General features: G+C 34.4%; 1 protein-coding gene across 1 annotated transcript in view; it reads left to right on the top strand.

Annotated features, from left to right (window-relative positions):
* LOC103570408 (uncharacterized) overlaps nt 1-25,304 on the top strand; it is an 80,105-nt gene extending 54,801 nt beyond the window's left edge. The window contains exons 2-4 of the mRNA XM_014441196.2: nt 23,563-24,219; nt 24,475-24,897; nt 24,977-25,304. Coding sequence (XP_014296682.1) covers nt 23,954-24,219; nt 24,475-24,897; nt 24,977-25,304 — 1,017 coding nt within the window. The 5' untranslated portion in view covers nt 23,563-23,953. The remainder of the gene's footprint in view (nt 1-23,562; nt 24,220-24,474; nt 24,898-24,976) is intronic.
* Nucleotides 25,305-25,847: the final 543 nt, after the last annotated feature.

Raw genomic sequence — 25,847 nt, 5'->3', positions numbered from 1 at the left:
CTTGTCTCAATATGAATAATTATAAAGTTCACACAGTTCATGAGTTTTTTCCAAGTGTTGCATCCGAATACAAGATCACTGTACTACCATCCCACATCACTTACTTGCCAGTCGCAGTACAGTCAATATACAATCTTCAGCTGCGAATTGTTGATCAAAATGGGAATTTGGTGAATTTTTTTGGTGAAACGACTACAATAAAATTACATTTAAAATCAGTGAAATAGTGGGGATTGTATTTGATAAAAAGATTGGTGGCAACTATAAAAGTAGATCATCATGTCTGAAGCACATCAGTCATCGTGATTCTGTCAGACCGGTGCTAACACCTTAGAACGTGGAATTCCTTAAAAATCTAGGATTAAAATTACATGAAGCTTGGCAAAATAAGAAAAGTTAATTTGTGCTGCATTATACTACCATGGCGGAAATCTCAGACACTCAGAAACCAATCATCTTTGATGAACCAATTTCTCACTATGAGGTTCATACACATCAACTTAAGCAATAGTGATGAAATTAGAATCAGTATTTAACATCAAGACTTATGCATTCTACCAAGCAAAAGTTCTCTGCATATTTGTGGAAGATTCGTAAAAGAAGCTGGTACCGGCACAGGTGCAACTATGAACTTAGTCAATATGGCTATTTGTCATATGTTTGAAGTAATACACTACAAATTAAATGCTGTTGAAATTGATGGATGTAAAAATGTGGGTCTTACTAGTCTTATGAAAAATTATGTATTTTTGAGTCCTAGGCAACTTATTTTAATGGAAAATACTGGATGGTTGATCAGTAATGACAGTAAATTGACTAATGTGAATGGCTATTTCAACATTTCTAAACCACTGTTACATACTTGAATTAGCCAAAGATTATAATCGTATCATCATGAATGGTAAGAATGAATTAATTCTTATCAGATCAAATTCTGATGTTAATACATGCATACATACACTTGCTGCCGCTGTTGATAACGCTGGAATAGTGGAAGTTCTTCTTAATAAGTTAGAATGAAATCCCATATGACACAATGTCAGACAAGCGAAAAATTCAAGCATTCCACTTTATTGCTCATGAGCCAGCTATATCAATAAGCTTTCGCACATTGCAATTCCTCGCGGTTTCGTATCAGCCTGGAAACAGCCTGGAAACACCCTGGGAGTGGAAACACGGTGGATCCAAGGTGGTTACAGGGTGGGTTTGTGCCATTTTATCACCGTGTACACACGGTGGTTACGCGGTGTTTCCACTATGGTTACACGATGTACTCACCGTAATTCCACCGTGCATTCACCGAGATTCCACGGTGTATCCACGGTGATTACGTGGTGTACGTGGAATCACGGTGGTTACACCGTGTAACCACCGTGGAATCATGGTGATAACATGATAAAAAACCCACCGTGTAACCGCCGTGGATCCACCGTGATTCCATCGTGCTTCCGGGGTGTTTCCAGGGTGATTCAAAACCGCGAGGGATTGTATTAATACCCACTACTCCCTCAAACGACGAAACATGTTTGGCCAATCAAGACTTCGACTCAATTGGAAAAGCCACGATATGTGATCCTAGAATTTCAAACTGCTAGAAAAAATGATGTAACGAAAAACGCCAGTCGATTCGATCATTGTAATGTCAGAGATGTAAAGCTATTTTTCAACTCTCGAAGTTATCCATATGAAAATTTAAATCTTAACATTAGTTGTAATCAGTATTCTTTAATATATGACATGTATGAGTGAAGCCATATCCCTAGAATATCATGGCTCAAAGCTGATAGTGGGTTATGTTTGATTCAAAATTTATAGCCCATTAATTTTTCATTATACTTTAAATGCCCCGGAAATGTATCTCATACAAATTTAATTTGTGATTTTGAACAAATCATCAAGACACGCTATGTCGGTGACATCCATTTTCCTCAAACCATTAAGTTGGTAAAATAGTTGAACAGACTTTTCTTAGGATTTCCTCACACCCCAATATTTCAAAAACCAGTGCTAGAGTTGTTGTGTTGTACCAAATGCACATACGAAATGACCTCTCTTTGTGTGTTTGATAAGATGAAAACATTGTGGTTTGTTGAGTTCTTTTAAGCAATCAAAAGAAAAATGCCGCATCAACTGTAGATCAATGATTGGAAGAGCAAAATCGATTATCCTTTCAAGTCTTCCCTCGCCTGTGCTCTTTGGATATAATAGTAGCGCATTTCTTTTATTAATTCAGCCATTATTGGTTTAAATGAGTCATAAGGTGTATCGCCTGTATCCCACATGATTCTATGACGATCGCCGTTTTCGTCTTCACTTTCACGAATAACTGTAACATTTATATATTCCAGGGGTAGTTGAAATAGCCAATACTGACAATTATACAATCCATTGGTATATTTGGTATTGTTTATATCAATGATACACAGCTTCTTCACAACAAATGCACCATTTAGCATTTCAAACCCAACATACTCGGTTTTCAGCTCCATTGTTTATTTATTTATTGATCATGCGATTTTGCAACTTTTCCAATTTTCTTATGAGATTTACTAATTCTACTAACCAATCGATTCTATGAATTGCATCTGGGCATGTACTTTGAGCTCGAAATCAATTCAAAATGTATGGGTGTCAAACAAACAACTTAAAAATCAGATCACTAAACTGAGCCATGAGCACAGATAGAAAACGATTCAGTTAATCACATTTAACTACTAACATTACACGCACGAAACGTATACTGTACGGACTTGTTAAATGAATGGAGGTTTTATAATACAAATCCTCACTACAATTTGGTGAAAAATAGGTGAAAACCGATAAATATTAGATAAATAGTGTAAATTTTCAGATAACAAATGATTTATTTGTTATAAACGAAAAAAGTGAAAGTTGCTGAAGATAAGATATAGTAAACATACATTAATAAGTGAAGAAATATGTCACTTGTTAGGAAAAATATCTCCTCCCATCCTTCCACATATCTCAAAGTTTAATTTTAAAAAACATTGAAATATTACGATGAGAACATACGTCATTTTTCCCACCTAAATTAAATTTTAAAAAATACCCCGACTCCAACGTCTTGTATATCCTTATTCATGAACAATATCAATCCCATGTCCCCCACTCTATATCCCCACATACCAACTCCAAGCAGTGCTCTCTATATCCACAATATCAATCCCATACCCTCACCCCGTAGTCCAGGCCCCAAATCAACAGTATCAATCTTATATCCCCTTCCCAATCCCACATCTTCCTCCCCAATCAGCATCCTCCACTTACCTCAAGCCCACGGCCCACCAAATCGACTAAAAAAATGCTACTAAGGCCCTCTCTTGGATACCGGTATAGAAGATCAACAGAAATCGCTACTAGCGCCCCCTATCTCTACTGTCGATATGAGAGATTCCCCTAGGGCCCACTACTCATGGTGGCATTGCAGGTCCCTGTTGTGGGAGGGGAAGCATCCCCGTATATCTACTTACTAACGGAGTACAATTGATTGGTGGCAAGTACAAAGTTCCAGACGAAAAGCAGTAGAATCTTTACTGTGACCCTTATGGCATTTACCCATGAGAACGTGCTTTAAAAGGCAATTAAAATTGGTACAATTGGGTTCTAACAGAGTACAATTGATTAGTGGCGAGGACAAAGTTTCAGTCAAATCGTAATAGAATATCTATAACTACACTTGTGTTATTTGCTTTCTAGAACGGGATCCCATTAGCAATTACGACTGGTACAATTGAGTACTAACAAAGTATGTCACGTAGCGATTCAAACCTAAATCGCTGCACGCGCTTTTCCATCTCGCCGTGAATTTAACAACACCTCCTAGCTCAAATCAAGCGCATTTATTTATTATAATTTATTATTATTTAAATATTTATATTATTATGATGGATTATTTTAGTGTGATTTGATTATGAATTTATTGATATTATTGTTTATTATATTTATATAAATGTTTTGATAATTATTTTGAATTTATGTACTTAATCGATATTTTCTTTTCGGTCAGTACCACGCGTGTGTGTAGAGCATACATAAAAATGTCGACCGAAGTGAGAGTAAGTTGATATAGTGGGGATAAAATTCAATATTTTACTCCAGCCACGTGGTGCACTGAAATAATTATTATGTTATCGTTTAAAGGGTTAATAATTATTATGTTTATGTTGATGAATAGGAAAAATTGTTTAATTTATTATTATAAAATAACTCAGGTCGTTTCATGACTTTAAATATTTTATTTTAATTGAAAATTTCGGGTCCGAGTTTATGAGAAGGGATAACAAGGGAGTGATACTCCTCCCTCGGAAAAATCAACGGTAAAATAATCATAGAGGACCGGGATTTTGTAAAGATAGGACGTGTTGTTGTCCGTAGTTATTGTTGAGTAAATTGTTCTGGCCCAGTTGCTGTAATAACATAATTAAATAGTTAAAGTTTATTTAATTTGGATAATAAAAATATAGTTCATGTATTGTTTATAATTGAAAGTTCCAAAAGTAAATTTTTGTCAACGCCGGTAAGTCAATTGTATTATCATTTGCTGCATCGGCTATCGCTGGACCCTTCGTTAGAGTTGATCGCGATAAATAATTGATAAATACTTGAACCTGAGTAATTGTTATAATAAGTTGAATATATTCGGCGTTCGTCACGGCATTTGGGTGCATATGTACTAAGACGCGTCGAGTAAATTCCTTAGGAGATTAGACAAAGATAACGTATGTAGCTCCTTGTCTTAGAACAGTACTTAAAATATTATTTCTCTGGGTAAAATTTATTTTATAATTTAATGGTATGCAACCGAGTGTTGCCAAATATAGATTGAGAACCCGCGTCTTTCTCTCCCCAGAGTAAATAATATAAAATAAAGAAAAAGATTAGTATTATTTTATTTGTTTACAATCTATATTAATTATATTGGGTAAAAATTTGTAATTTGGTTCCCCCAGTGGATAATTTAATAATATTATTTGAAATGAATTGATTTTTATTGTAACCATTTGTTGAATTTATTTAAATATATTTTGAATTGAATAATTTCGTAAAAGGAATCTAGTAATAGCCAATATTTATTTATTTGTTTCCTGGATATATTTAGTAGTAATTACTCCTTATTATTATTTTTTATTCATTATATATTTGTTTGGTTGTCATTCCGCTTGGTGCATACATTCTCGCTCGAAATTTTGTCCCATGATCTCTTCCCTGATTCGTTGTTGGTTTTGGCCGTTTTGTAAAAACAGACTGGCGCCCTCGTGCACTAACCCAGCTTGAGGAGCTGGTCCAGGCACACCTTTAATTTATTTGTAATTATTTATTATTTTTAGTTGTAATTGTTATCGTTATTTATAATTTTTTTATTACACTTGGGTGACCACATACGACTCCGGGTTTGTTTCACGTCTCCGTCGTGAAAATAAAACGGTTTACGTTAGAAGTATAATGGATTGTTAATGACCTAGATAGAATGCAAGAAAATCCCTTCGGCAGCCCTTAAACTTTCTTAATAATTGTAATTTCAGAATAAAATTGAAAGTGATACAATCGACTACAAATATTAAATAATGATTGCAAACGATCGTTTTTCAAACAAAATGTTATTTTTTTAGCCCTTTCAAGAGCTCATTGTATTTCAATAGTCATTATGGTACAAACGGAAATATGCGTGGTATGATCTGGTACCTATATAGTACAATCGATCCCAAGAATTTTTGGTCAAAAATTCCAGGGTCAATTGCCAGGTTCACAGAGCTAATGATTGCTAAACTTTCATTTATTCTTTAAGGATGGATTGTTATCCGATGGCTGCAATTCATTTGGAAGCACTCATTCAGTATCTTATTTCTACAGTTCAATAAAGGTATCAAATGCTCTATTGCTTGACATTTTGTGTTGTTGAATGACTCTATATTTTGTTTTGGTTATTCATATCAATATTCTAGCATTTACCATTCAGAAATCCATCATTATTCTTATTCTATCGCACTTCTTTATGTAAAAAAGAAGTTGTAAGTTTTCAAATCACAGAGGAGAGCCAATTTTTAATACTCTGCCCAAGTCCACAACAATCGGATTTACTAAAGAAAAAAACACCATAGATTTAGGTATAATTTTTGATAAAAAATTTTTAATTGTATTGTTGCTTATTCTCTTGTTAGTATGTAACGGGGTAGAATTTTGTTTTATTCAAATTTTAAATTTAAATCGACTCGCGCCAAAAGCTAAAGCCACCTCCTTCTACAACAACGGCCAAACAAGTAAACTCCTACTTATCATTGGGGTCGCTCCCGTTGAGTGCCGACGAAGCTCTTGGCTCTAGAAGTTGGTAGACGTGTGAGAGTGAGGGTATAAGGCTCCAAGGTTGCGAGCAATCGGCCTCTTGGCTACTGGCTCGCATCGAGGACGGACGCTTTTCTTGGCCACTGCAACAAGTTCAACTATTGGTGACTGGCACGCATCAGCGACGAACGTACATTTCCCGGACCGCTACGATACTACTACTTTACTACCACATCAAGTACCTGTGATATACGCCATACTTTTTTATTTAGCCAAGAGCCTATAAGCCTACTTGGTGTGGAAGCTTGATGTACTGAGTTTGTTTTATAATTTATTGGAACCTTAGAGATTATTGTGAAATTGGATTTGGAGTCTTGGAGGATTGGAGGATCTGGAGGATATTGGATTTGAGAGGAGGTCGGAGCGTTAGTTAGAGTTTGATAAAGTTCAAAGTGAGTAGAGTTTTTCTTGTTGGTTAAAATCATTTATAAAGTATTAATTAAAATTTGTCATGTCATTTGTAATTTGTAAAATAATTAAATCAGTAGAGTCAATATAAATAATTGAACAAGTAGAGTCAGTAATTAATATTGTCAGTCGAGTCGTGTCGAATATTTTAAATAGTCGAGTCATAATGCATCAGCCATCTTGATACATTGTTCATTCTCATTTTATTCGGTTCTAAGGCGACTTCATCTGAATAAATGCCATAGTTCCATATTTTAATTTAACATATTTACTTAATAAAATTTCCCAACATTTTCCCTATAAGTATAAGTAAATAATAATTTCTCTCTTCTAAATTTTATACTGCGTGGCCCCGTATAGGGAAATTCTGTCCTAAGGCTGACTAGTTGAGCAAAGGTTGTGAAACACCTCAAGCTACTTATGTGTGTGGAGCTGTGTTAAATTAAGGCAACAACTTAATTAATTGAGCAAGTGGACCTATTACAAGTAACTCATATTAATTTTAAAGTTCAATATCCGAGATTTCATGGTCGGAATTTAAAAATTTCTCATTTCCTCCAACAAAATTCTGCATCAAATTTAATTTGTCGAGAAGTAAATAAACATAATTGATTTTCACATATTGCAACTAATATGCATGTAAAATTCAAATAGTTATTCTCTTCGTCAGGAATTAAGAAATGAATACATCTGATACGCCACTCACGGACCACTAAACAAGTAGATATTTTTAAAAATAATGACGCTATTGACTTCTTCGTTTCATAAATAATATTCATTTGTAGGCTTGATTTTGTAGATCATTTGGCTGAAAAACTTGCATTCTTACAGTTCCTGCGTTCCCCGTAGGAGTCAATTTCATGAGAACATTCCACGCTCTTGAATTCCTCAAATAGGACACTTATAATTTTCAGTCTTCAGATCGGTCAGTCGAAAATCGTCGAAATTTTTATTCATCGTGTCCTCGCAATCCAACAAAGACGTTAATGATTAAAAAAAAATTAACGCCATTTATTTTCTTGTGTACTGAGTAAAGTTAATTCCAAATACCAAGACTGTAGGTCTCTTGGCGTAAAACTGTAAAAAATTTCATTTCTTATGCCCAGCAGAGCCCCACCAGCATCAATTTTTAAATAAAAAATTGACGCACCTCATCCTCTAATATTTAAATATTTGAGTTTGTAGTTCTTTTGGCCGACAATCATGACAATTTTGAGTTCTTACACCCTTGCACATCCCCACCAGAGTCAATTATTACAAAAAAAGTTACATCATTTATTTTCGCTGCGACGATTATTTGTCCCAAGACAATTCATCCTCACGATAATTTATACCTTCGACAGTTCATCCTTTGACCACTCAGTTTCAACAATTTATCTTTAAATTTTAACATTTTAAATTGAAATTTGAAAAATTTTCAATAAAATTCAATTTAGAAAAAAAATAAATACGAAAAAAAATCGCTGTATTTTTTTTTTCTTTTTTTTCGTGAAAAAGAGCATCTCAATAAAGAAATCCAGCAGCCTAGAGCAATTTTTCACATTTTTTTATGTGTAGGTATATTTTTGTAATTGCAAACACAATAAATTCGTGACAAAAGGGCACTACGTTTCATACCTTTTTCTGTGCGGAGATATTTTTTCAATTGCATGCACACAAAATTTGTAAAGAAAGGGCGCTATTTTTCACACTTATTCGTGTGTGTATATATTTCTGCAGTTACACATATACACAAAATACATGGAATCGTGTCCACGAATGTTACATTTTTAACTTCCTACTAAGAAAATGGAAAATTTTCAAAAATTCGAGAAGTTATTGGTTTTAGTCCGATTTTCGATAACCGAATTTCTATTAGATTTTGACGTTTTGAGATTTTAGGATGTTACCCTGACTAAGTTAAATATGATGTCCGAGTGGATGACGTGTGTAAGTACGATGTATATATATTGTTACGTCTAACATGCAATCCAGACAAATATCATGTACAGTCTCTTGTTTCGAGTCAAGACACTTAAGTCCTTTACTCGGGTGACGGAGACCTCGTCGTTACGGTAATGAGTATGAGGAATAAGATCAATATGGAGAATTATTCAAGGGAAATAATAATAAAAACGACTGGATAACTTACAATTGTTATTTATAAAATTCATTCAGCTTCCGTTGTACAAATTGGTGGTTGTTGTTGGTTGGAAGATCGCCAATTTTTGTTGTTAATTGTATAGTATGCCGGACAAGGACCCTGTATTCAACGTCTGCTCAGTCAGTACCCCTGGGTGGATGTGGTTTGGCAGTATACTGAGAGTTGAGAACCGTACGGAATAATTTGTTTAGCGCGACGCGTGATACAACAAATATTACGACGGAGTTTTTAGCTTAGCTGAGATTATAAGACTGGACAATTAGACCTAAAAACTGCGGGTTTATATAGTCCGATATCGAGGGCACCGAGCCATGCCCCTGGATCTTGTACACTAGAAAAGAGGTGCTTGCTGTACCAGCGTTTAGTTTTATGGATTTTCTAGTGACTTCTAAATGGGCTTCTCCTCCTGCAGTTTTATTCGGCACGTGCGGTACCCGAGGTCAAGTCAAAGGAGAAGAAAAATAATTAAATCATTTCTTTAATTATTCGATATTCGAGTTGAGGGTTTCTTTTTTGTAAAATATATTCAATTCGGATGCTGGTTATCCGAAAAAATTCAGCGTCTCCTTAGAAGAGTGAGAATTAATGCATGTTTAGCTTAGGAAGATTCTAAAAGCGTAAACATGGACTTGTTCTTGGTGGCACGCGTCATCCCGGCTTGGCCTCCAAGTTAACGAATGGAGCGCCCAGCATCAGAGCGGCTACTAGGTGGCTCCTGTTACTGGGTAATTAAAACGAGAGCTCTTGGGGGACAGCTGAAAACATCGGTTGACAAGCATGTTGTCAGGGCCGAGGTCTTATGGCTCATAAATCAAGCGACTGCGGTCTTGAGTAGAAATAAAGGAATTAGAGAACTAACGCGTGTAACAGGGTAATTTTCAACCTTGTCAAATTTGGCCCCTTTATTAATCGTTGTTAATAAGGGCGCCACTGGAAGATAAGACTCGGCCTTCCGGAACCGGAGATGTTAGATTAAAAAATTTTAGGGTCGTTGAATTTTATGAGAGTAAGAAAGGATGAGGAATTAAATTTATTACACAATATTTTATCAATATAATTCACAATTTTATTTATCACAACAAATTTTACCCACCGGGTTTCACTTTACTTATAATTATTTTATTACTAAGGCGTCCACTGGACTTTATTATATTAAATACTTGGACCCCTGGACTTTATAAATTTAAAATAATAAATTGGCCCCTGGCCTGATCCCCTGGATATAATTAAATTTTAGTCCCCTGGACTTACTATAATAAACTTGAATTGGCCCCTGGCCTGATCCCCTGGATATAATTAAATTTTAGTCCCCTGGACTTACTATAATAAACTTGAATTGGCCCCTGGCCTGATCCCCTGGATCTATTCAAATCTTGTCCCCTGGACTTTTTATAATGACTTGGCCACCGGCCTGATCCCCTGGATCTTAAATAAAAATTAGTCCCCTGGACTTTATATAAATTATTTGGCCACCGGCCTGATCCCCTGGATCTTAATTAAAATTTAGTCCCCTGGACTTTATACTAAACAAATTAGGCATCTTGCCAGATCCCCAGGATCTAATTGTTTAAAAATTATTAGTAAAAGATTCCCCTGGAATTATTTCCTATCCCCCCCACACACACACACACACACACACACACACACACACACACACACACACACACACACACACACACACACACACACACACACACACACCCACGTTTAATTAATCTTTACTGAACTAAATTCACACATACAGAATTTAATTTATTTAAAATTTTCTCACTAATAATTTGAAGTTACTTAATTCAATTAATTTTTGTTTCCCCTTTTTATATAATCATTTAATTAATTTATAATATTTTCCAGTAAAATTTATCCATCAAGTGATATAATTCCTGACTCGAGTAACTGACGCTATCTCTCTCTAATTTGCGCGTCTCAGTCTGCCTCTCTCTATTTCGTGTCTTTTTCTTCGGAATTTTTTTTCTTTTAACAATTTACTAATTTTACTGACAACAATTTATTCTACTCAATTTTTATTTATTTAAATTCTCAATATTTTCCCATCACTTTTCACAGCACTTGATTACGGAATTTATTCTCAGTCTCATTAATTCTTATATATATATAATTTCCTTATTGATTATTATCGATTAAATTATAATAAAAATTGACTTAAAACTATTCTAATTTCTGGCTCTACGCCGAGAAATTTTTCTCAATCTTAGAAATTTTTAATTCAAAATTCTGGCCTCCCTGCCGAGAATTTTTTCCGACGGACCCCGTAAATAATTAATAAAAGAATTCTGGCGTCTGCCGAGAATTCTATTTTATCCGGAACGACTTGGAAATGGCTACTGCCGACAATTTATTTACCTCTCTCGTTTCCTCGTGGCGGTTTAACTTTCCCTCTGTCCTTTACAGCCTTCCTGCCGATTCCCTTGTTCCTCGTTGGTTTTCTCCCAGCTCTCTTTTTTTTCTTATTATTATTAAATCTGTAAAAATTCAATACAAATTAATTATCTTTTCGAAATTGTATCGGCTTCCTGCCGGATACAAAAATTTCAAATTGATTTAATTGCCTATAGCTTCTGGAAGGTTCCACTCTAACCTCTCCAGAGCTTATTTAATTACCTTTTTGAATTGCCGTACAGTCCCTCTTCGCTTCGTTGCCGGTCCGTCCGACTCTGTGTAAAATCACCTCGTGCACTCAGTAATATCTAAGTCCAAAACGCCTCGGCTATTTTCGTAAATTTTTCCACTCTTATTAGTTCCTAAGTAGGAAGGGAGCGTGAGTCTCCAAAATTGGCGTTTTCCGGGGACCAGTCGATAAACTAGATCACGGGGTTGATCGGTTTTTGATAATTAACCAACCGCGGGGAATTCAAAGACAATTTAAATTTGAATTAATTGAATGAGCTTAATTTTACCCCGTTACACGTGAATGTATTTTAGTTTTACTCATGAAATTAGGGATCCTCTCTTGCTCTTCCCTTCTCAGCATTAAAAAAAAGCACACTGAATTCGAGAGTGAGCGTACCTAGTATGTCTGTTGAGTAATATAAGTTATTACTCCGTACACATACAGGCTACGTCAGCTATGTTTTCTGTTTTTATATTCTCTTATTTCAGATGACCGTGTATATGAGCCCCCTTACGTGTATGTGTACGCGTTCTGGCACTATTTCCTTTATTATGATATGCATACGCATTACATATGAAATCTTGCTAAGCATTTTAAAATATCAGTGGCATTAGCTATTGGAACTACAGTTTAGTTACAATCACAGTTTAGTTTATGTACAAGTGATGAATGTGTTAGCGGAAGATCAATTTTTTGTGAGACATGTTCAAGGGTTGCCTCATCAGGTAAATGTATTTAATGAAATTCTCTTTTAAATAACACCCGGCGTAATCGATCCTGATTTTAAGGTAATTCGTATGGTGGCGGAGATTCTAAACAAGCTGACGAACGTTTCCAGCTATCGGCTCCTGGAAGTGGTAAACATGTTTGACGAAACTACGACTGTTACGGTTTCTTGATTTAATAAAGAAATATAAGTTATTTTTTTGTGTTTTAATGTGTTTGAATGTTTTAGTACCCCAATAATAATAAAATCGATATGTTAACTTTAATAATAAAATTTTAACTCGGTTACGAGGGGGCACGCACAGTTCTCACCGCTCTAGTTCCCACCACCACGCGTATTCTCCGCTCCGACTTGGAGGAGAGCTTCTATAGCGAGAATACCTCTTCTTATGTTTAGAGATTTTTGTCTTTCCAGGGTACCGTAGGATTTCAATATATAAATTTTTTCTTTTAATTTTTGTGTTCTCTACTCTGGTCGTAACAATATAAATAGCTATAACTGTCGAGCAGATGAACCAAATATGATCGTTAAGGTGTCACTTGACTTGGCTTGTTAATAATATCTAGAAGACACGAAAAATTGAGATTGGTCGGCCAAGTGCGTTTAAAGATATTCGAAAAATAAAATGTTTTCAAGAATGTTTTGTCAGATAACTTTTAATGTGCTCAATAGATCGATTCCAAAATCTAATCAGCTCTAAAACTTTATAAGCCACTTCGAATGCTATCCCAGCTATCAAAATCAGACCATTCGTTCAAGAGAAGCCGTTGTCGAAAGAATTAAGAAAAAAAATTTTTTTAGTATTTTTTGAATTTCTTAAAAACGAGTAGATAAATAAATTAAAAAATTTGATAAGCTCTAGAACTCGATAAAACGCGTCGATTTTCATCCCAACCGTCTTGATCGGTCAGTTCGTTCGAGAGATATCCTTGGAGAAAAAATGGTAAAAAACGTTATTTGGGGCCATCCATAAATAATGTCACATGAATTTTAGGACTTTAAAACCCCTCCGCTCCCATCCTTATCATATTTTTCTAACCCCCCTCCTGATGTGACGTCACACATTTTAAAAATTTATGCATGAATTGAAAAATAATCGAGAGAAAACAGTTATTTTCATTGTTTTACTTATTTTTATTAAATAATCTACTTGAACCCTACTTGGACCTATTTAAACCCTTACCATACGAAATTCTCGTGAATTTAAATGTCTCACTTGCATTTCAACGCCACTCTAGAACTTAAATGACGCTGCATGAGAGATAATCTCATAGCGAGAATACTAAATTATTAATAAATATAGGTCAAGTTCGTGAATTTTCAAAATTTTTCACTTACCTCTGAACTTCACGTTTTAGTAAATTTTTTTAATTTCAACATGTGATGTCACAAAACTATTGACCCTCCCATGCCCCTTGTCACACTATGTTACATTTCAGTGATACCCCCGTCCCCTCCCCATTAACGTGTGGCGTAATTCATGGATGACCCTTTTTTCAAAAACAAAGGCATACCAAAGTATTTTTGAGCTTGGAGAGCTCGACAACGTATTCACAACAATGTTTTCGAGCTCAAGGAGCTTGAAAATAGCGGAAAGTTTTAGGGCTGGCCCGTAGGGTCAACTGATAGAGCGATTGTATTTGTCGATTTCTTTGCCTGTGTTAAAAATGAAAAAAATTATGTTCTTCACGTTACGAATGTATTTTTGAAATATTTGGAATTTCTATCTGAAATGTTAAAATAAAGAGATGGATTTTCGGGGATGAGTTGTCAAAGGATAAACTATTGCAGGTTTGAATTATCGCGGGGAAGAGTTGTCAGGGATGAGTTGTCGGGGATAAATTGTCTTGGGACGAAAATATAGTGAACCTTTATTTTCTCGTATTGTAGGTAATTTTCAAATCAAATTTTACGTCTGTGTCTCTCAGCCAAAAAATATGAAAATTTTGTTTCGCTCTTTCATTGTCCTACTAGTGTTGATTAAAAAAAAAAAATCGGTCTGTTGGTTGACCCTGCGGGCCAGCCCCAAAACTTCCCGCCTACTTCGAGCTCCCTGAGCTCAGAAAATTGTTGTAGATACATTTTCTCTTCGAGCTCAAAAATACTTTTGTATGCCTTTGCTTTCGAAAGAAAACGTTTTTTACGATTTTTTTTCAAACGATATCTCTCGAACGAATAAACCGATTAAGACGTTCAAGGCAACAATCGACATGTTTTATTGAGTTCTATAACTGATCAGATTTTTGAATTGATTCATCAAGTCGTTTTTGAAATACTTTCAAAATACTAAAAAAAAAAATTTGGAATTAATCGGGTCAGTCATTTCGAAAATATTTGGAAAAAACCATTATCTACCATTTCTTTCTCCCGCGATATCTCTCGAACAAATTAACTGATTGAGATGTCTAAGGCGGCAATCGGCGCGTTTTATTGAATTCTAGAGCTGATTGAAATTTGAAATCGATCGCGTCGGTCGTTTCAAAAATATTTAGAAAAAAACATTTTTCACCATTTCTTTCTCCCGCGATAACTCTCGAACGAATTGTCCGATTTTAATGTTTGAGGTGGCAATCGACGCGTTTTATTGAGTACTAGAGCGTCGTTTCTGAGAAATCAATAAAAAATTTAAAAAAAAGTTTTTTTTTTCGTCATTCGCAAATATTTTCGAGTCTATTCGATCAAATGATCTGAAATTTTCAGGAAAGTTGACGGCCAACAAGCTCTTTCGATTGCCACCTCAACCATCCAAATCGATTTATTAGTTAAAAAGTTACAAAGAGTTTACATACACACACACACACACACACACACACACACACACACACACACACACACACACACACACACACACACACACACACACACACACACACACACACACACACACACACACACACACATACACACACTCGGGCATCATTCTGAAAATAGTCAGAATAGCTTCCTAGGACCTCAAAACGTCGACATCTGATGAAAACTCGATTTTCAAAAATCGGAGTGAAAACAATAACTTCCCGAAATTTTTGAAAATCGTCGATTTTCTTAGCGGGAAGTTAAAAAATCGGTCTATCGGTCGATCCTGCGGGGCAGCCCTAAAATTTCCCATTGTTTTCGAGCTGCTTGAGCTCGGAAGCATTGTTGTGAATACATTTTCGAGCTCCTCGATCTCGAAAATACTGTTGTATGCCATTGTTTTCGGAAAAAAACTGTTTTTTAGCATTTCTTTCTCCCACAATATCTTACAAGCAAATTAACCGATGGAGATGTCTGCGTCTGCAATCAACGCGTTTTATTGAGTTCTAGAGCTGATAAAATTTTTAATTGATTGGATGAGTTGCTTCGAAGATAATCGAAGAAAATCGTTTTTTAATATTACTTTCTCGATCGATTTCTCCTGAACAAATATACCGATTGAGATGATTGAGGTGGCAATCGACGCGTTTCGTAAACTTCTGGTGCTGATTAGATTTTGGAGTAGATCCATCGAGCCATTTCCGAAACATTTGAAAAAAACTAAAAAAAAAAATTTTTTTTGGTTTTCCTTCCATATCTTAGAGTCTATTCGATCGATCGATTTGAAATTTTCAGAAAAGTTAAACGGCCAATAAACTCTTTCGATTGCTACCTCAAACATTTTAATCGGTCAGTTTATAACGTATACCTAGCGACGGAGACGCGGAACAGCACAATATAGTGTATACGGTCGCTCACGCGTGATAAACAAATCATACTGAACAATAATAAATGATACTGAATGATGATTAATACCGAGATCAAATGAAAATAAAATAGTAAATTTAAATAATTGTTAAATTATAAATAATAATTAAATGTTGTCGTGCCTGGACCAGCTCCTCAGGCTGGATTAGTGCACGCAGGCGCCAGACCGTTTATCCAAAACGGGCAAAAATTATTCAGGGGGAATTTACGAGGGAAAATCCGAGGAAGTGACTTGTGGCGAAGCGGATAAACATTCAAGTGACACGATAGAAATTAAATAAATAATAATAAAAATAGTAAATATATGATAAATAATTACATACAAGTAATAAATAAGAGCAGGAAAAATAAAATGAAACAATAGAAAAAGATCCAGAGGAAAATAAATATAAAATTTTCCCCGACAGCTGTTGGTTTCCGAGTTTTAATTATTAAAGAATAGAAAAATAATAATATGTCACAATACTAAATTTTGGTTAAATTATCAACAACAATAATACCTGGTGATTGCCAAAAATATGATCGCAGTATCACAATGAATTATATAAACTCAATAGACCAAAAATAAATATAATTTAACTTAATTAATAATCTTGATTTAATATTAAGTAAAAGAAACAATTATTTAATTTTTAAATTTTCCCAAATAAAAATAATACATCATAACAATCTTTGTTTCTTTCCTTTCTAAATTTATCTCTCAAAACTCGTGAGAGAGAGAGAGACACGGGATTTATCCTTACTCACACCCAAAATAATAAATTCTTCTCTGGTAAAATAATTTATAATTTTAGATAAAAAATTTCAATAATAATTTTGGACCTCTGAGGTCATAAATCAAAATGAAAAAGAAGTAGTCACTTAATTATCTTGAATAATAATAAATATAAATAATAATGCTTCATATTCATAAAAATACTTTAAGAGAAAACAGAAAAATAATTTTAATACTTTGGGGAATTTTCACCCAACTGATGATGTCAGTACTTGAGGAATTTGCTCAAGTACTGTATGCGCTCTATAGATTTATGTATCTATACCTCTATATATGTCTACCGGCAACGTTTACCTACGTTGCATATGCCACATATATATATATATATATATATATATATAAATAGAGGAATATCTGGATTTTTTTAACAATAATAAAAAGAAAAATCCAACAATAATTAACAACAATTATTTATAATGTAAATCAAGTATCATTCAGTAATCAATTATTAATAGATTAATTTTTATTCCCCGCGGCGACCAACAACTACCGGGGGAGGTTATCATATGAAAATATATGCCGTGAAAGAAATCCAAAGTACTTACTCAAAATTACTTCTCCAGACAACCCAAATAATATGAGTTGAAAAAATATATATAAGCTAATTCTGCCCGTAAACTTTGATAGTTATACTCTTTCGCAAAAAATAAAATAAAGGTAAGGATGCACAAAGGACAGCGTCTACACACAATAACTGCCCGTGTCTTTCTAATTTAATTACTCTACCCTCCACCTGTTGGTCGTCACCCACGTGGCACGCCCATCGCCCTTAATTACTATTATGATTATTTCTACTAGCCCTGGGCCTAGTTCTAGAATATAAATATAAATTCTAAAGATAATTTTCTCGACGCCTGAATGATACATGAATAGTTAATTTTATGTTTGAACTATTTATTCATAACATATGCATGCTTTTATTTTATTTAATAAATGGAATAATAATTATTTAAAAATCATAAAATTGACGTCGGGAATGTAGCCAAGGTATTGATTTTCCCCTACCCGGCGGTTAATATTTTTCCAAACATCAACTGACATCCTTAGTCGGATGTCAAGTTTAATAAAAATAATATGTTAAACAAATGTTGAGGCATAATGTTACGCTGGATTATGCATCCCAACTGTTTCGAAATCATAAACAAACACTTAAAATTAACAAAAATCAATGGTTTGTATTTTTAAATCATAAATTAAAATTAATTCGCACACAGGCTCTCTTATCCGCTGCGCGCATGCGCTAGCACTGTGCACGGACTGCCGTCTCCATCGGCGGAAAATGGCGGAATGAATGCCCGCGCAACGATTTAAATTTAAACGCGAAATTAAAATATTTAACTTATTATTCACTAAAACTAAATAATTTGAATCGTTACGTGACAAGTTGATTAAAAAGATAGTAAGAGTTTACATCCATACACACATACACACACACACATACATACAGACACTCGGATATCCTTCTGAAAACAGTCAAAATAGCTTCCCAGATCCTCGACACATCGACATCTGATGAAAACTCGATTTTCGAAAATCCGGGTGAAACCAATAACTTCCCTAATTTTCGAAAATCATTAATTGTCTTAGCGGGAAGTTAAAAATAATAATTTACACCATTATTACCTCAGATCGTCGTGAATTTTCACTTTGCTATGACAACGGTTACTCTAGCAACGTATGATGTGTCATTTGGTAGTACCCAATTAGACGAATGCGTTTGACAGCCAATAAGAAAAAAGAATTCGGTAAGTTGCTCAACAGTCCATTTTGAATAGGAGTTTGATAAAATACCTCCTCAGTGACCCACTACGCCGAGAACGGAATGTGTATAAAAAGTTTTACGTCAATAGGTCCTATGACTTTGGAGATTTTGGTTGCTATGAAAATGGGTGCGATCGCAACGGTTGCTATCGAAATGCTTGCTATGGTAACAGTTGCTACAGCAACTGTTGCTACGCCATCTCGTAGTAGCCAATCGGAAAAATACGGTTGGTTAACAGAAAATGAGAAAATAGTATTCGGCAAATTCCTAAAAAGGCCATGTTAAATAGGAATTTCATAAAATCTGTTTTTTCGTGAGCGTCTGAGTTGAAAAAGGACTATGCTACCTAAATTTTAAGTCGATCGGACGTACAGTTTCGGAGGTTTCGTAATGAGTGCATATTTGAGTGAGTGAGTGAGTAAATCAGTCAATCAGTGGTATTTTGCTTATATATAATCCACACAGATGAGGTTCGACAGTGATCTCAATGACCCAATTAGCTCGATAGTTTCAACTTCTTTGGGTGCCTATACTTTATTTGCAAGCACTTAATAAAAACCTTATTCTTACCGCCAAATAGAGGCAATGAAGACCATTACATATTATTAGAATAATTCATTTACCTTTACGCTCTTATGAGATAAATATGATAGATTTTCTTCCTGTAACTGTGCTTCATCTGCAAGCACTAAATTAGCCCTTTGTTTCTCATAGTCCCATAGTGGCATAAAAGGCTCGCATAGGGTATGAGGTTTGTACAAAACCATAAGAGTACTCGACTTCAGACAATTTTGAGCTGAGATACAGCGATCACCGCAAATCATCTTTTTTCAATGGGGTTCATGAGAGAACTTTGTCACCGGCTTGTTTGTGGATATTTTCTCGTAAAAATTTCAAGGAATATTCTTGACAGGACACTCAACAATATATAAAAAGTTTAAATTGATTTACTCTATCCATACAGCTAAAAACAATCCGCAAAAGAAGTGTAATCATACGCTTAAAACCATATAACCCTCTTAAATAACTTGATTAGTACGCAATTACCATAGCTATTTTGACGGCAATTCTGTGTTGAAACTTTTATTAATGTTACGGAATCATTTAAATCTTCCCGCAACAACTTGGTAGCTCCGAGATGCCGCTACAAATGCGCCCTCGGGTGGCCCACCTCAAACTCAACTGGCTCACCGGCAAGCAGCCACACTTCATAACACGTGCCAATCTTATAGCGTTCAGACGCCGGTTCAGTGTATTCCTTTTGTGTGCAACAAGTTCTCATCATTTAGCTCATCTGTTCAACGCAAATCAAATCGACCACAGCAGTCCCTTGATCATTTGCACTCATCAGTGTCAATCATTGGCAATTCAGGTACAAATAATTATCATGCAATTACTCCTGAGATCACTTTTATTCTAACCTGTACCCACATGCTCCCACTCTCTTCCACTCATTGTCACATGGCTTCTCCATGTGTTACTCTTTCCCATGTATATGTATAGCAGCCACCTACAACTCCCACCAAACAACAATCACGTGTTATAATTATTATAGCTATTTATAGAAATCTAGTCATCATGCGTCATAATCAAATGCCGCATGGCAGATGTTGTTTGGTGGGGATTGTAGGTGACTGCTGCTAACTCCTGGGCCTTGGCGGCCATTCCGTGCTTTCCTGTGTTCATTCTGCGATCATCTTACTCTTAAGTTTCAGTGTTCACCCTTTTCATTCAACTCAAACGCTCATACTCTGACTGTTAATTAAGTGTTAATTAATTAATAATCCAGTGCACTTCATTCTACACCGTTGCTCTTATTTATTGCTCATAATTGCTAGTGTTAATTAAATAGTATAAATGATTAACAGTTCAATTGAATTTCTCACATACTACAGACTCATACTCAGCTTGATTAACATGCATTGATTAATTACGGACTCAATTGTGCTCGACTAGCTATCACTCATTAAATTGTTATCAGTAATTCAAAGTGATCATAATTGTGTAAACTCTCAACTCTGTACAATCAAAGCTATACCTGTGATTAGTTTAGAATAAATATAATTATTTCACGAATGTGTCTACCACCTTCTTTAACACCTAGTCCCGGCAAATAAATATTTTGTGTTAAGATTATTATCTCACAATTAACTATAACGGATTTTCACAAGTTAGCCGTGGCAAATAGTAGCTATAATTCATATCTTTCAAAAATATAAATATTTCTACCATTTAGCGACTAATCAGCACCTAATTGTATAGTTGTTCTATTATTTCTTCACTCTTCATGCTTAATATATTACTAGCATAACGTTACCCTAGCAGCACAGTATAAAGGAATCGATATCGGTGCAAAATAAAGACCACCTAGTTTACAAATTCTACACTCAATGAACATCCACAAAGTACCTAATTTCGGCATTTTCTAAATGCGATATTTTAGACTTTGCGTTGCTAGCGTCACAGAGCTGCAACGATACTGTGTCTGAATATTGTTTTGATTTGTTTTAATTCAGTCACGTAGTATGCACCATTCACATTCAACTCCTACAATTGTTTTATAGGTACAATGTTTTTCTAGGCTGTAATTTCATTAATTTTTGTACAATCTATTTTACCGAGTGTAAGAATTTGAGGGATCCGTAATGCTACAGTTATTCGAATTCGATGAAATAAGAAAAAAATAAATAGATAATACAATATAAATTTCTCCGGACTATCTCGAATAAAACATAAACACTTAGACATAACGTATTTTTAGAAACGTTCTTTTTCAAGTACACTGAATTAATGCAAACCTAATTTGACACACTATTATTCGAAATAGAGCTGGTAAAGAACTGTAGAACATTAGAATATGGAACTGCATTTAGAATGTAAGTCCCCATTACAATTATCGTAAAACGGGAAAAAAATTGGATAAAAAATATAAAATTTTTAGAAAAATGACCTATTTGTTATTAAAAAGTGAAAGTTGTTAAAGATAAAGTAAAATATGCATATTACCAAGTGAAAGTACGGCATGTGTAATCAAACGAACTCCACCCTCCACATGTGTTAATATTCAATCTAAGATAACATTGAACCTAGACTATAAGATTATGTAAATCACTTCACATAAATTTAAACAAATATTCCGGCTCGAAACAATGCTCGCTATATTCACATTGTGAACCTTATATCCCCCAGTAAGTGTCCATTTTCATGTTAGAGTACATATTATCTTACATTAATGCGGACTACCCAATACTTTGTCACAATATTCAACTATTGCGGCGTCCCAGTATTAGTGACAGTGGGCGTAAAATGGCAGCACACGGTAACTGCACGCCTCTATATACTTGTATTATTATTATTATTGTTTTGTTTATATGACATATTTTGTTTTAATTATTGTTTTAATCATGCCGTTGATTTTGTAGATATGAATTGCAATAAAATCAGAAAAATTTATAGATTAATATAGGGACATTTACCTAATTTGCGACCCCAAGGTAAATTAATTGCGTATTCGATTTATATGCTTATGATTGTTTGAGTACTGGTGCATACGCACCAGGCTCATAATCAGTTCTGGGTATCATGCATTGAATAAAAATTATTTTTTCACTTATTAGAGATAAAGTATGTAATTAATCAGTAATATTATGTTATAAACATAATAATTGCTCCGGTAATATGCCACCTGCGGTAGTCAATTTATATATATCAAGGTACTCTAGACTGATTAAGTTAGTAATTTTGAAATAATTAACCATAAGATGGAGAGATAATTGATATGGTTGAAGTGAGACATATAATAAAATGACTTCAGCCGAGATACTGGCATAAGATTTGCGTGCTGCCGTGGTCAGACGTGCTTGAGCTTTGTTAAAGTCAACTATATTGTCGTAATCAGTCATAGGAATAATTATTATTGCTACTTAATCAACATGCAATTATAGAAGTTGATGCTAATCCGCCTTTGAAATTATTGTAAAATTCATTGGGTGAACAAGTAAATTTCCCATACTAAGAATTCGATGAGTGCCTTGAGCTTTGCTATTGGCATGAATTCATTTCACATTGGTAGCTAATTACCAGACTCCATAACTTTTGCGTCGTAATTTGTTATACTCAAGTCAATGCATATAGGTCAAGTGCGTAATTAATTTACTTGGATGAGTATATTCAATATTGAATGATCATCAGATTGCAATACATAAGTGCATATAAATTAATATGAAATCATTTATGCGTTTGGATATTATTATTGTCATTATTTACACGTATGAGTTAATATTTACAAGTATTGTCTTGAAATTATAATCCAATGGTTGTGAATTATAATTTATTATTTAATTGTTTTGGGGCTGACCCTGAGGTTTAACTATTTCTCAGATTTTTTCGTAATAACTCCAGTGAGACTAAACTTATTAATCCGAAGTCGAGTCAATTTAAGAATTCAAATAAACCTATGGATTGCTACAGGAACCATAAAAATCTGTTAATTCGTTGGAGAGATATTAAAGCCGACAAGTTTCAAAATTACCAATTTACCATATTTTTTCTGGATACTTCATAGTATAATGAACTGAATGTTTCCGGAATTTTATCGGAACTGATCATTAAAGTTGATATAAAATTTAAAATTGTCCGTTCTTACATTATTTTTAATTTCTTCAATTTCTGTAGTTCAAGGCTAGGCATCACTTTCTCAGAGCGTATAATGCTTGAGAGAACAAACGTACTGAGAAGAATTTCCGACGTCGAAGAGCTCAAAAATGTATCCATGATATTATCGAGCTCATGGAGCTTATAGAGCTTGAAAACTTCGGGAAGCTTTGGGGTTAGCCTGCGAGGTTTACTGTTTCCTAGATTCTTTTTGGTACATTCTAAATATTTTTCAATTCAAAACTTTGCTTGCGTAAATATTGTTGAAATTATTAAGAAAATTAATAATGAATAAATATTTAAATCATATCCTTCGTTGAGATTAAAAATAAATGGTCACTATATTGGCTTAATTATTTCATAAAATTTTTTCTTATTTCAGAGAAAAATAATTTCTTGATTTCAAAATTGGAGGCTAAGTACATCACAGATCTGATCGGATTTAATTATATGACTAGAGTCAAAAAAATAATTTTACAACAAAACAATAATCTAATAAATTTTATCATGTTATCAACATATTTATCTATCAGCTGTATTAACATGACCATGCAATGGAAAAAATGTTTCCTTTATCTATGAAGTAATAGCAACTGTGCGTATTATCACTCAGTCAATTCAAACGATAAAGTGAAAAAATGACGAAAAGTAACGAACTGACTGAAAGAAATAACTAGCCTGTTTATGAAGAAATCGGAAATAACCTAAACCCATAAGTGTGAATAGAAAGCGAATAGATTCAATTGATTATTATAATCTGTTCGAGTTAAAAAATGTCAGAAATGGAACTTCAATCGGTTTCACCCGAACCTTCGCAACCAGTAACGACTCTAACTATTCAACCATCAGCGTATCGTATACTACGTTCACCAAGTCACGAAAGTGTCACAACCGATTTATCACTCTTCAGCGTTTCGTCGATAGCAAGTAATATTAAAAGTAGTAATCGAATAATTGCTATGAAATCATTTAGTGATAAACATCTGTCTGGTCGCGAATCATCACCAAATCCCAATGTTCGTGGCAGCGAAAATAACAGGTGAGGTTATTGACTTTCAAAAGTGAGAATACAATGCTACTTGTCAAAAGTTATTGAGCTAAAGTTATTAAGATTAATAAACTATTAAAATCGTTAATCAATTAAATTGATGGCAAGTTACATTTATATAATTAAATAATAAATTAATTGTAAATATTACTATGGGAAATTTAATTCTCAGTTCATTATAAAATTTATACTTTAAGCTTTAGATCGTTAAGTATTCTTTAACATAATGAATTTTTTATTTTCCAGGCCAGCAGACATTCCTGAAATTTTATGGTTTGAAGAAGAAACCGAATTAATACGTAGTTGTGCTGCGCTTTCATCAGCTCTTGGCCTCTCAAAGAGTTTTAGTGCCAGTGACGTAACACAGTTACCCAGTCTAGAAGCATCTTGCCCACAGGTATTACGGCCTGCGGTTTCAGCTCTTGCTTTAAATTCTGCGCATTGCGACAAATTTTTTATAGAGCAGGCTCATATTGATCATGCATCGAGATCTTGTAGCACTTGGGTAGCCGTTGGTGATATTGCCAGTACATCACAATTACCGAGTCCACATGGAGGCACCTCTCAACAAATATCAACATCACTACATCCGCAACCTATACCTTTTACAGCTGCTGATCTTGTGAGGTCTGTTAATAAAAAAGTTCGTCAAAATTATATCCGACGGAGGTAAGTGTCTTTATTTATTGTAATTATCAATTTCCGATGACAATATTTTTTAAGATGATTTGGTATTTTTTGATTATAGACTATTAACAACTTATCGTGCTCTTGAACGACTTTCACAGAGTGAATTCAATTTAGACAGACTAGAAGCAGCTGCGTCGGCTGCACGAACCACGTCAGGTGTAACTCTCGTAGTACCTTCGACTAGTTTAAACAAAGATAAGTCAACAATAGTCAATCGTAAGACTAGTGATTATCCACTTACAGTGAGTGACGTTGAACGTGAACGTGGTAAGCAATTGACAAAATATGAAAGAAATATGATGATATTCAATTGGTTACACAACCTAAATGACGATCAGGATGAAAACCTATCAACCGAAAATGAAATCAAAGTTCTGAATGATTAGTTAGTTCTATTTTTTTTTATATTGTGTAATAATATATGTACCCAGTATTGATGTGTCTGATAAATATGAAATTTGCTTAGAAATATATATATGTATATATATATTTGATGGATACATTTTCAATGGAATAGTGTTTTGTTTATAATCAAGGAAACAGGCAAAAAGGGTAATCAAAATGATATTTTTTATGTTTAACGTTGCATGTTTTCTCCTTACTTTCCGAATGAGTTTTTTCATACCATAAAGGTTGAATCAATGTTGATTAAATCCTGTTTCCGTTACTGTGTAGGGCTACCGGAATAAATCCATACAGCCCGTACTACATTTAATTCTCACTTCGTGACCCACTCACTAGGTCAGTACTGTCAGAATTTTTATTTACCCAATAAGATAAAATGAGTCAGGATATGTGGTGGGCCAATATACTAAAGGCAACAGGTGATACGACAGGTAAGAAAGGATATATTTAGGAATGAGGAGGTTGGAGTAAGATGAAACTCAGAAATATGCAAAGTAATTAACGCTCTCTGCACTTTACGCAGG

Source organism: Microplitis demolitor, chromosome 10 (genome assembly GCF_026212275.2).
Source record: "Microplitis demolitor isolate Queensland-Clemson2020A chromosome 10, iyMicDemo2.1a, whole genome shotgun sequence".
NCBI classification, from domain to species: domain Eukaryota; kingdom Metazoa; phylum Arthropoda; class Insecta; order Hymenoptera; family Braconidae; genus Microplitis; species Microplitis demolitor.
This window is presented reverse-complemented; position numbering and strand designations above follow the sequence as displayed.